This window comes from Aspergillus tubingensis (assembly GCF_013340325.1).
Source record: "Aspergillus tubingensis WU-2223L DNA, scaffold_6, whole genome shotgun sequence".
Taxonomy (NCBI): Eukaryota; Fungi; Ascomycota; class Eurotiomycetes; order Eurotiales; family Aspergillaceae; genus Aspergillus; species Aspergillus tubingensis.
The window spans coordinates 2,540,521-2,552,815 of NW_023336280.1; the positions used below are offsets into that span (position 1 = coordinate 2,540,521).

Below are 12,295 nucleotides of genomic sequence, written 5' to 3' on the forward strand. Positions count from 1 at the left end.
CTCCGAAGAACAATCGCCGAAAGTCTTTGCTTATTTAGTGCGCTTGTAGATCTTCGCAAGGAAGGCCTCGAAGACCTCCTTCTTCAGACCCTCCGACTCGTTGATGCTGTTGATCTTAGTGCGGATTTCACCCACAACACTCTCCTCGTATTCCTTGTAGATCTTCTCCAGGTCGAGCTCCTTGTACAGGGCCTTGACCTTGGCCTCCAGCTGGGCGTCCTTACGACCGTAAGCCGTATCGAGGACCTTGCGCTGCTCGGCGTTGCAACGCTGCAGAGCCTGGTTGACCAACCACGAGCACTTGTTATCCTGGATATCGGTACCGATCTTGCCGATGAAGGCGGGGTCACCGTAGGCATCGAGGTAGTCATCCTGGACCTGGAAGTACTGACCCAGGGGGATGAGGATGTCGTGGGCCTGACGCAGGTTCTCGGGGGTAGCGAGCTGGAGGTAGTGCAGGGCCAGAGCGACGGGGAGGTAGAAGCTGTAGTAGGCGGTCTTGTAGGTGACAATGAACATGTACTTCTCCATGGAGAAGTTGTCGAGGTTGACGTTGTCCTCGGGGGCGGTGATCAAGTCACACAGCTGGCCCAGCTCGGTCTGGTAGGTGGTTTCGTGGAAGAGCTCGACGAGGTCGATGTAGGCGGGGTGGGAGCGGAAGTACTTCTTCAGGATAATGTAGATGCCGGACTCGAGCAGGAAGGCGTCGTTGATGGCGATCAGACCGACTCCCTCGTGCTTGTACCAGCAGGGCTGGCCACGACGGGTGATGGAGCCGTCCATGATGTCGTCACTGACCAGGAAGAAGGCCTGGAGCAGCTCGGTGAGCCAGCCCAGCAGACTGAGGTGCTTGAATTGCTCATCGGTCAGGGGCTTCTTCAGGAGAGCGAGACCGGTGTCGGGGACGGAGAGACCACGGTTGAGCTTTCCACCGGGGACGTTGACGTTGAGGGCCTATTGTAGGGAAAATCTAGGTTAGGGATAGACTTTGGGGGCGAAGACTAAGGGAGGTCAGCACTTACCTTCTCGAACCACTCGAGAGCGTTCTGGGGCAGCTTGTACTGCTTCGCATAGTTCAGAAGGTCTTCCCGCAAAGAGGGGAAGACGGCCTCGAAGTCGGCGCGGGCAGTGGTGGACATGATTGCACGACAGTACTAAGGAGGGGAAAAGGGAGGAAGAGAGTGAAGGGGGAGAAGGAGAAGCAGCGAGAAGAAGAAGAAAAAGAAGAATGGAGAAGAGAACAATGGGCAACACACAAGGAGGGGATCCAAATGGTGGTGATCGTCCCAATTCGTCCAGTTAGTGGCCGGCCAGCCCAATTGGGAAAACCCCGCTGTTTGTTCTGTTTGCCCCGTCACCGCCCAAAAAGGAAGGCCATTCGAGATTCCCCGGAATCTTTTGGCGATGCGATGCTCTTCGCCGCGTCTCCTGCCTCTTTTTGACATTGTTTTCTGCCTGCACGCTTGGCGCTTCTTATGCGCTTTAGTTAATTGGCTCCGTTGTCTCAGACTCTTTTGACATCACTTGTCTCCACCGCCTCTGGAGCGCGCAAGATCCACCAAGTAGCAATGCTCCTGGCGCGTCACTAACTATAGCTACATACACTCAACTCAGCAGAGCTCCGCGGCTTTTCTTTGCTATACGCGTGCGCATCAACGCGCGCAAACACCTTCGCTACCATGGCCGTCCCATTTACAGACGAGAACATCAAGGAGCTCAGATTCCGGCTCGAAGATGCGGCGATTAAATGCTCCGAACGTTGTTTATACCAGTCAGCAAAATGGTAGCGTTACCGGCATCACCCTGGCTCACCTCCATGAGCAGTCACTAACCTTGTGGGTCAGGGCAGCTGAGATGCTAGACTCAATCGTACCAATTGAACAGTACGACACCGATCCAGACTCGCCAATGGACTACCCCGAAGCTCCTTCGAATGCCCAGAACCCTTATCTCCGAACACAAGATCCGCTCGAAGCCGCCCTCGAAGCGCAAGAGTCATACAAGTACCTCCTTGCGAAATCTTACTTTGACACCCGCGAATATGATCGTTGCGCCTCGGTCTTCCTTCCTCCGACCATCTCCCCCGTTCCTCTTACCTCAACGCCGCCGAATCCCAAGTCTAGACAGTCGTTAACTCCGCAGAAAGGGAAATCGAAGGCTTCGGCATATAGTGGCGTGAAAGAGAATAGTGTGACCAGAAACCCGTACCCCAAGCTCAGCCAGAAATCGCTGTTTCTAGCATTGTACGCCAAGTATCTAGCAGGCGAGAAGCGCAAGGATGAAGAGACCGAAATGGTATTGGGACCAGCAGACGGAGGCTCGACTGTCAACAAAGAACTACCAGATTTGGCGCGAGGACTAGAGGGATGGTTCACGGAGCGGCAAGATAAGGGACTGGAAGAGCGTAGCCAGGGATGGTTGGAGTATCTGTATGGTGTCATACTTCTCAAGGGGCGAAATGAGGACGAGGCCAAGAAGTGGCTTATTCGGAGTGTTCATCTGAACCCCTTTCATTGGGGTGCATGGCAAGAGCTTAATGACTTGCTTGCAAGCACAGAAGACGTATGTCGCTTTGAATATTCTTGTTGTCACAAGTCGCTGACCGCTATCACAGTTGAACCAAGTGGTCAATCTTCTACCTTTGAACATCATGACCCTCATATTCCGTGTATACTGCAGCCAAGAGCTGTATCAGGCAACCGAAGATACCTACCAGTCACTATCCGAGCTGGAAACAATCTTCCCCACAAGTGCTTTCCTCAAGACCCAAAGAGCTCTGTTATACTACCACTCAAAAGGTACGGCTGCACGACAAACACACCCTGCATATTTAAGCTGACTTCCTATAGACTTCGAAGAAGCCTCCAGTATCTTCACAGACATCCTCGTATCATCACCCCACCGACTTGATAGTCTCGACCACTACTCCAACATCCTATACGTGATGGGCGCGCGCCCCCAGCTCGCATTCGTCGCGCAAATCGCAACCGCCACAGACAAATTCCGCCCCGAAACATGCTGCGTAGTCGGAAACTACTACTCGCTCAAATCTGAGCACGAAAAAGCCGTCATGTATTTCCGCCGTGCACTTACGCTAGACCGAAACTTCCTCTCAGCCTGGACCCTCATGGGCCACGAATACATCGAAATGAAAAACACCCACGCCGCAATCGAATCCTACCGTCGTGCCGTCGACGTCAACCGTAAAGACTATCGCGCCTGGTACGGTCTCGGCCAAGCCTACGAAGTCCTCGACATGTCCTTCTACGCCCTATTCTACTACCAACGAGCCGCAGCCCTCCGCCCCTACGACCCCAAGATGTGGCAAGCCGTAGGATCCTGCTACGCCAAAATGGGCCGCATCGAGCAGAGCATCAAAGCACTCAAACGAGCCCTCGTTGCTGGCTCCTACTACGCCGATGACTCCTCCCAAGTAGGAGCAGGAGGGGGACCAGAGCGGAAGATCCTCGATCCCGAAACCCTCCACCAGATCGCCACGCTGTACGAACGTCTTGGCGATGACGAAGAAGCGGCTTCATACATGGAACTCACACTACAGCAAGAATCGGGCCAAGTGATCCAGGAAGAAGAAGACGCTTCATCTGATAATGACGATGATGATAACCAATCAGGCACGGAGGGACAGTCTAGCTCTAGACGGACGCGCAAATCTTCCACCCAGCAGAATGAGGATGAGGACGACAATTGGCATGGTACGGGCGTTACGGCTACAACTTCCAAGGCTAGGCTATGGCTTGCAAGGTGGTCTTTGCGAAATGGAGACCTTGAACGTGCGGATCAGTTGGCGGGTGAGTTGTGTCAGGATGGGGTCGAGGTTGAGGAGGCGAAGGCTTTGATGAGGGATGTTCGCGCACGGAGAGAAGGGGACGAGTGATCATTTGTCTTTGTTGGGGTTTTGTGCTCCGTCTCTTACGATTTTCCTGCATTTCCTCGGGGCTATTACTAGCGAGGCGTTTGGGGGAGAGTCATGATGGAATGTGATTTCATAGAAGATGTTTGTTTTGACTGGTTACTCGTATATTTATTAAATGACTAGTAATAAAGCTATATACGGGCTCAGGCAACAGGTGGGATCTCAAATAGAAGCCGTACCCTATTTCGCATGAGCCAAACGCTCAATGGGACAGATTTTCTCCCAGAAGGCCCAACTCCCGTCTATCGAAGCTAACCGTGATCTTAGGCCTAGTGTAAAGCGCATCGCATTCTCTAGCTTGGTCGGGTGTGTTGTAACCTGGAGGCCCCTTAAACGTCCAGCTCACGCAAGCATAGAAGAATACCTTGCTAATGTCTTCCCACGTCCGACGGAGGCAGAGTCTCGTATCATCATTACTGATCTTGAGTCTGAGAAAGCTCGAGTCGAGAACGAAGACTTTCCCGGCATGATGAATGGTGGGATGATGAGACTGGAGTGCATTTGCTATTCGTTTTATAAGATCTGGAAGAATTGTACATAGCACATCTCTCTTGCCAGGTATCATGACCAGTCCGTAGACCGTGCCATGCGAGACTGAGTGAGGGTTGGGTATCCTGGGATGGCTTTGTGTGTCTGGGCGTGTTAATGTTCTGACGAACTTATTGAGGGTCTGTGCGGGTTTCCATGCGTCTGGTATGGATTGAGACACTATCATGTCATCTGAGGAGATGTCATGGTGAATGTATATAGGACTGTGGAGCAATGGTGATATAATGCGCTGGGTTGCTTTCTTGCAGAGGTGGGGAGTCACGGTTTCATTGCCGGATAGGCGGTTGCTGCAAGTTTCCAGTGTCACATTGGACTCGGTTTGGCGGTCTATTGGTTTATGAAGGAGTTCAGAGTGCTTTTGCAACTTGTCTAAGCTACTCGAAGGATCAGGCATTTGACTGGGGCGGGAGGCTTTCTCTGCATCAGAGGACCTAGTCGTCTGGGTTGAGTTCTTCCTGTGTCCGGTTGCATGAGAAGATAGGTTTTCATTGTCTGTCAGATAACTGCCCCCTACACTGTGTGCTGTAGGTGGGGAGGGATCTCTATTGAGATCCACATGGATGGGGATGATACGTTGCATAGCGCTGCTTTCCCGGCGTCGTTTGGTTTGTCTCGCTGGACCAGGTAACGCGTCTGGGGTGTTCGAGTCCTTGTTCGGGAGAGGCACGAATGCCACTTTACCTGAGTCATCTTCGGCAGTTGTCGAAGACTGGAGAAAAGGGCTCTGTGTTGTTTGGAGACTTTGTGATCGATCTGGCGTACACTCCGAGCGATCTCGCAGCTTCATCCGTTTGGCGGCTTCAGACTCGTGATTTCCTGGATCCTCATTGAGGACGGACCGAGCAGTTTCTGCTAGTAGTTGCAACTCTCTGTATGACGCAGCATCCTCAAATGATCGATCAGAAAGGACCTTCAAGATCCTAGGGAAACGCAGTGTATAGTATCTGGCGCCAGACGGTTTTTCAAAACCACTGCCTAACATCTCAACGACAAAGGGTGTCTTGAAGACGACTTCCATGGGGTTGACTACACTCTCCCCATATTCAAGGATGAATCCATGTTCGGAGTCTGGACTGCGGGCACAGAAGTCGCCGAACTGATTTAAGAGCTGCATGAACCTGACATGCATGCAGTGGTGGTTGATAACATCGAGGACACGAAATTTGGGTAGGGCCCCAGATTGCACAACCATCTCTTTATTGACGAGGCACCCAATGTAGAATTCAGTCCATGAGAGCTTTTTGACTTGCTTGATTGCCATAGCATCCCGAGCGTTGTACCTCGCGCCAATGATTGCGAGATCGACGGTGTCACCTAGTCCAGGTATATAATCTTTCTTTAGCTTGATCCAGCGACCGAAGGAGGGATTTTCCCCATCATCAGAAAAGATTGTGAAGTAAGGGTCTTCACATGCTTTGAGGACAAATCCTTCCCATCGCTCAGTGATGCCCTTGTAAAAGATGCTTTCTAGTCGAGATTGACCGCCATGATGGGAAAAGTCAACTACCCACTGCTCAGATATGTCCGCACGCCCTGGGATTGGCTCCATAGTGTCTTTCAGAAGTAATCTCCGCTCCCGGTGTGGAAGTCTCAGACAAACATTCTCATCAATGAGCAGGATGTCAAAGAATACTATCATCAGATGCTCATAAGGTTGTGGACTATTGTATTCAGGTCAGAAGACAATGCTGAAAATTACATGCCATGCCACTTACGGAGAGTCGCTTTTAGTTCCAATGAAAGTGCCTGAGCGTGATATGAATTTACGCAACTTATGAAAATCTGCGATGTTGCCATGTTTGTCACTCCAAACAAGCATTTCGCCCTCCAGAATACATCGTCGGGAAATCTTGCAACCCGGCCGTCTTAGCTTCAGTGATTCGCTGATGACTTGATGAATACCGGCGCGGTCTGCTGTAGAATCTTTACCGCTTTTAGAAAATATTTGGATCCAGTTCGAGTCCTTTGAAAGATCGATGTGTATCTGGCAATATTCTCCATCATACTTCCTTTCGATACTCATGCGACGGTTGCCGATCATGCGACAGCAATGTTTGATGCTCCTAGCCTTATAGTACTCAGGTCGTCCTATCTTGACTCCCACAGCAGGACTGAAATGCCCTAACGCTATGAACCCCAGGTCTTTGGCTAATGCAGCATCTGGTTGAGGTGGAAAATGTTTAATGGGACTAGAGCTTAGCACGCTTAAAGCGCGTTCGAAAGAGTCCTGGAAGAGAAGTAAATGTGGAAGGAGGAAATGGAAACGTTTCAATATGATGTTTTCCGGCAGAGAAACAGGAGAATAGCTTTTCAGTATCATTCGAGTAAGCCATTTCGCATCTCTGCTACTTAGCCGTCGGTATAGAGGGGACAACGTCTGATCAACCTTGACAGCCGTACGCTGCCTTCGCACCTGAGGACCAGAAAACTTGCAACGAGAGGCGATCTCAGTTAAAGCTTTGTCTATCTCTTCCACGGTGACATCTTGGCCGTTGGTGACGTGGTTTTCAGCCTGCCGCATGACATTCTCCACACATTGTCCCAGGTCTACGCCCCCGGATATACGCCAACGCTCGAGCTCCTGCCGCCGTGAACAGCCCAGAAGCAGGCACCGTGCTATGATTTTGACCAGCGATGTATCCTGTAGCCAGTAGACACGGTCTGTCCGTTTCTCCGGAAACATGCAGGAAAGGAGAGCCAACTGGTCGGTATCTTTATCGCGGATCCTCTTTTCATTCTGGGCGAACCATCGTAATACGGCACGGATGTCGGGGTTCACAACTTTGGCCTCATGGGCAGCTTTCAGGACCCTATTAGCTTCAAGGGTCGATAGTAAGTCGCACAGGTGAGCAAATTTGAACCCCATATGATAGTAGTAGCCGCGACGGGCGCGATTCTGGTGTCAGTATCGATGGCAGGCATCAAAACAGCCGATTAACCACCCGAACCATGACAACTAGGCGAAGCACAGCCTATTTCCATGGGGCTACTGATATTCAAGAATGCACAGTACAGAGATAACAACGAAGCAAGTGAGACTGAGGGAAGACGCAGAGCAGAAAATTGGATTGGAAGCTACGCGAACGGGACGCGAAACCACGTGATCCGAGCCAAAGTTGGGATCAATTGAGATTTTTGGCTTCTATTTTCTCCGATGATGATATCGAAATATTCTTGGGGTGTAGAATACATAATAAGCAAAGCTGTCTAGTCTTGACTTTGCTTTGATACAGCCATTCCCAACCAACACTATCCCAGTGACCACGCAGCATTAAGGAAATTAGAGAAAGGACACCCACCAAACTCCAGGCTTTTCAATATGAAATATGGCGAAAGGCAATGCAAAAAAACATGAAGAAAGGTCGACCTGGGGTCGCCGATTATAGGATACCTTGCTTTTGCAGACTGGTAATTATTAGTAAAAGTTCCAATAGGTTGCGGGATTGTTGGGGCACGTACTCAAGGTAGATCCTCTCCGGCATAACATTGCCTTCGGCATCCTCCATCTGTACCACATTGTCGCGGTTATCTCTGTCCTTCTTGCGGTCCTGCTCTAGCTTCTCCCAAAGCCTGATTGCATCCTCAATGCGAGTGATCTCACGGAAAAGGTTGGTATTGGAAGTGATACCAAGACACTTCAAACCAAAGATATGTAAGGCCTCCGAGAAGTGCTTGTCAAACGCACGACGACCCATATAAACAAAGTTACCGCAGATCTCGCAAGGATACTCCACCCCAAGGCCGTGCAGCTTGTAAAGCCAGTAAGGGATTGGCTTGCCGTCCCAAGCAAGTGGCAGTTTGAGGGGATTGTAGATTCGGTCTTCATCGTCCTCATCAGATTGATCGCCAGCACGATCACCGCCAGGGTTCTCGGACTCATTAAGCAGAGCTTCAAGTTCCATCTGGCGCTCACGTTCAGTCATACCCTGTCTCCGCTCGACATTGAACCTCGTCGCTTGACGCTCGGGCTGCAGTACCTGCGTCAAAGAACGCACCCGATGTTCCCTCTCTGCGACTGCACGTTCCTTGAGTCGATGAGCCACGGATGATGTGCCGTTTGTCGTAGGGGCTGCCGGCTTCGCGTCATCCCCAGCGGCTTTGCGTGCTTCAGCGGCCCGGATATGCTTCTTTCCTGTCAGGTGGTTCTTGTAGACATTCTCATTCTTGAACTCCCTCTCGCAGTCAGCACACCAGATGCCTTCTCCGGAGCCCTCGGTCTTCGGACCCTGGGTACCGTTCTGAGCAGCCTCCTCTGTCCAACCAGGGACCTCGTTCGCCGCCCATTGCCTTTCGAACTCCTCATCAAAGCTAGCAAATAGTTTGTCCAGATCTTGCAACGGCTTCACCTTTTTAATGAAGCTTTCCAAGTAGTTTGCGAGTTCACCGACATATTTGAAATACCGATCGGAAAGCTTGTTGTTCCGCTTGATCGGAAGTTGTGGAGGAGTAAATGCATCGAAGATGTCGAGATACTGTACATATGAGAGTCGTTTTACCCCAGGCAAGTTCAAGTAGTCTTCGTGCAATGTCGTGAGGTCCAGAAATTGTCCATAACCCTCTTCACCAGTGAACAGATTGTCGATCTCCATTCCCGTTACTTCGCCCTCTCCAGGCTGACGGCGCTTATAAGCCCGCTCAAGGTTTTCAACTGGTTCATTAGGATAGCGCCTGTGAAAGTCCTTAATCTCATCCAGTTGCTTGTAGAATTCCTCGAATTGATCGCCGGTTGAGATGGTTTGAATTTCCTTCTCACGCGCGCCGTCCGCATCCTTGTAGATGTCGAGTAACCTCTTGGACTGGTCTTCGATACGCTTCAAAAAATGTGCGACTTCATGGTCACGAGCCAGGCGATCCCGGATCTGAAAGTAAAAGAGTAAGTTAGCAGAGAGCGACGAGATAGAGACTGATGGGTTACTTACATTACGAGGCTCTTCGGCGACGCGGTCGGCAATCGCCTGCTCCAGGCGCTCAAGGTCCTCGTGGATGAACCTTTGCTCTTCGAAAATCATTTTGGTGCGCACACAAGGCTCTACCTGTCTTCTGCAGATTAAAGCACTTCTGAAGATCGGGGATGGAAACGGGCACCTCATCGCCATCCAAGAGAGCTTTGCGGCGAGCTATCGTCACGTGCGGCGGGCGGTGAGACCTCGGTCGCAACGAAAAGTCGCGCCGCAGAAGCTGGGCGATTCTTCTGCTACTCCACCAGGCCAGCTCCCCTCCTCCACTGACTTGATTCTGTTTTCCTTCATCCTCTTACTTCAAATTACAGACCTGGTGTATTCAACATGGCGGACGGAATTGACAGACGCGCTGATGGTAGGACCCCAAAGTTCCCAACTGTCATTCACGCCTGTATACTAACTGCGCAAAACTAGACCGCATGGAGTTCAACACCTCGAAGGAGGTCACTGTTGCTCCTACCTTCGAGGACATGCACCTGAAGGAGAGCCTTCTCCGTGGTATTTACGCTTATGGTTATGAGTCTCCGTCGGCTGTCCAGTCCCGTGCTATTGTTCAGATTTGCAAAGGTCGCGATACCATTGCCCAGGCGCAATCCGGTACTGGTAAGACCGCTACCTTCTCGATCAGTATCCTCCAGGTCATCGATACCGTCGTCCGCGAATCTCAGGGTATGTAATATGCGCTCAATCGCAAGTGGTGGTTGTAATCTCACACATGACAGCCCTCGTCCTATCCCCCACTCGTGAACTTGCCACCCAGATTCAGTCCGTCATTATGGCCCTCGGTGATTACATGAACGTCCAATGCCACGCTTGCATCGGAGGCACGAATATTGGAGAGGATATTAGGAAGCTTGACTACGGTCAGCATGTCGTTTCGGGCACCCCGGGCAGAGTCGCCGATATGATTCGCAGACGCCATCTGCGCACCCGTCACATCAAGATGCTGGTTCTCGATGAAGCCGACGAACTCCTCAACCGTGGATTCCGTGAACAGATTTACGACGTCTACCGCTATCTTCCTCCTGCCACCCAAGTCGTTGTCGTTTCCGCTACCCTCCCCTATGACGTGCTCGATATGACCACCAAGTTCATGACCGACCCCGTGCGTGTCCTGGTCAAGCGTGACGAATTGACCCTCGAAGGCATCAAGCAGTACTTCATTGCAGTGGAGAAGGAAGAGTGGAAGTTCGATACCCTTTGCGACCTTTACGATACCTTGACGATCACCCAGGCGGTCATCTTCTGCAACACCCGTCGCAAGGTCGACTGGCTCACTGACAAGATGCGCGAAGCCAACTTTACTGTGTCCAGCATGCACGGTGAAATGCCCCAGAAGGAGCGTGACAGCATTATGCAGGATTTCCGCCAGGGTAACTCCCGTGTGCTTATCTCCACCGATGTCTGGGCTCGTGGTATCGACGTGCAGCAGGTGTCCCTGGTCATCAACTACGATCTGCCCACCAATCGTGAAAACTACATCCACCGTATTGGTCGTAGTGGTCGTTTCGGACGTAAGGGTGTTGCCATCAACTTCGTCACCAGCGATGATGTGCGCATCCTCCGTGACATTGAACTTTACTACTCCACTCAGATTGACGAGATGCCCATGAATGGTATGTTAAACCTAATATACATCACGAAGCTCAGATATAGCTAACCTAAACCCTAGTTGCCGATCTTCTGTCATAAGCAATATAATCTAAGCCTAGCGTATCGACCAATCTTTCTCAGCTATGGTCACCTGCAAGTCATCACTTGGCATCAAACTCGCGCATCCGAACAGTACCAATGCCTTGCTCCCTCCCTATACAACTCAACAAGGTGGACAAAAGGCCCAGAATATCATGAAGGGGCGGAGAATCGCGTGGAGGAAATGGGAAAATTATCAAATTGGTTAGTTCACTGTCACATCTCTACAGTCTAAATTTCCCCGAGTCTGACATTTGCCAGTGTTGTTCGAGTAGATGATTATCTACGACGCCAATGTCACTCAATCAAGCGGCGTGGATCCAGTCAGGCTGGCCACGTTCTACCCTTTTACTTTATCTATTTACCTTTGAATATTCCTTTCTGGCGTTTGAATTGTTCCGGGGTTTACATGCTATGTTTGGAGTTTACTCTTATTATTACGATCGAGTGGAAATATCAACGTTCAAGAGTCTTGTGTGGTCTGTCTATACTAGTCTGACGAGCCATATTTACATCCCTCAAAAGTACATTTATCCATATCCATTTTGTCCCATCCCGCTCTCTCTTGCAAGTATCCAGTACTAGTAGGACTTGCCCATCTATAGATTCACCACATGAGTAGATCAATCAATCAGTTGATAGTACCCAAGCATATATTTCGATTATCAGATGCATACTCTACTACCACTAGAAGGCACAGAGAAAGGAGAGAGAGAGAGAGAGAGAGAGAGAAAGCGAAGTAGCGGTAGCGAGAAGCAAACATGAACTCGATGGCCTCTTGAGCACAAAAGCAGAGAGGACTCCGATACGCAACGCACAAAGAAACAAATGGGAACATGACACCAAAGCACACTCCTAACTAGTCCCTGAAAAAACCCTTGCATGATTCACGACCCAAAGGGTGGACAGTAACGACAATTGACAGACAGACCATTAACCGTAAACGTTGAAGTCTTTATAATATGTAAGAATATGGGGTGGGGATGGAGTATGATATAATTGATAGGGACGCCATGCCATGGTGCAGTGGCTTATTACGGCACTGATGGCAGGCGCGCCGGGGATGGTAATGATGAATGTGCGGAAGGAAAAGAAAGAGGAATATGAAATTGATGCAAAGCATATATTGATCTGTACCAAAAGCAGCGGCGCCTGCAAC

General features: G+C 50.5%; 4 protein-coding genes across 4 annotated transcripts; 2 read left to right on the forward strand and 2 right to left on the reverse strand.

Annotated features, from left to right (window-relative positions):
- Positions 1-30: 30 nt before the first annotated feature.
- Positions 31-1,139, reverse strand: erg20 (bifunctional (2E,6E)-farnesyl diphosphate synthase/dimethylallyltranstransferase; the record flags this gene model as incomplete). Its single annotated transcript, XM_035499705.1, has 2 exons — positions 31-954; positions 1,023-1,139. The coding sequence occupies 2 exons, from the start codon at positions 1,137-1,139 to the stop codon at positions 31-33; spliced, it is 1,041 nt and encodes a 346-aa protein (XP_035355598.1).
- Positions 1,140-1,679: 540 nt separating this feature from the next.
- AtWU_04595 (anaphase promoting complex subunit CDC23) lies at positions 1,680-3,895 on the forward strand (the record flags this gene model as incomplete). Its single annotated transcript, XM_035499706.1, has 4 exons — positions 1,680-1,783; positions 1,845-2,562; positions 2,615-2,798; positions 2,850-3,895. 4 exons carry the CDS (start codon positions 1,680-1,682, stop codon positions 3,893-3,895), a joined length of 2,052 nt encoding a protein of 683 aa, XP_035355599.1.
- Positions 3,896-4,136: 241 nt separating this feature from the next.
- Positions 4,137-9,492, reverse strand: AtWU_04596 (ATP dependent DNA ligase domain protein; the record flags this gene model as incomplete). The annotated part of the gene is made up of 5 exons (XM_035499707.1): positions 4,137-6,144; positions 6,199-7,282; positions 7,875-7,888; positions 7,943-9,342; positions 9,403-9,492. The coding sequence occupies 5 exons, from the start codon at positions 9,490-9,492 to the stop codon at positions 4,137-4,139; spliced, it is 4,596 nt and encodes a 1,531-aa protein (XP_035355600.1).
- Positions 9,493-9,768: 276 nt separating this feature from the next.
- Positions 9,769-11,136, forward strand: AtWU_04597 (ATP-dependent RNA helicase eIF4A; the record flags this gene model as incomplete). Its single annotated transcript, XM_035499708.1, has 4 exons — positions 9,769-9,799; positions 9,859-10,113; positions 10,167-11,060; positions 11,117-11,136. The coding sequence occupies 4 exons, from the start codon at positions 9,769-9,771 to the stop codon at positions 11,134-11,136; spliced, it is 1,200 nt and encodes a 399-aa protein (XP_035355601.1).
- Between the last annotated feature and the right edge of the window lie 1,159 nt (positions 11,137-12,295).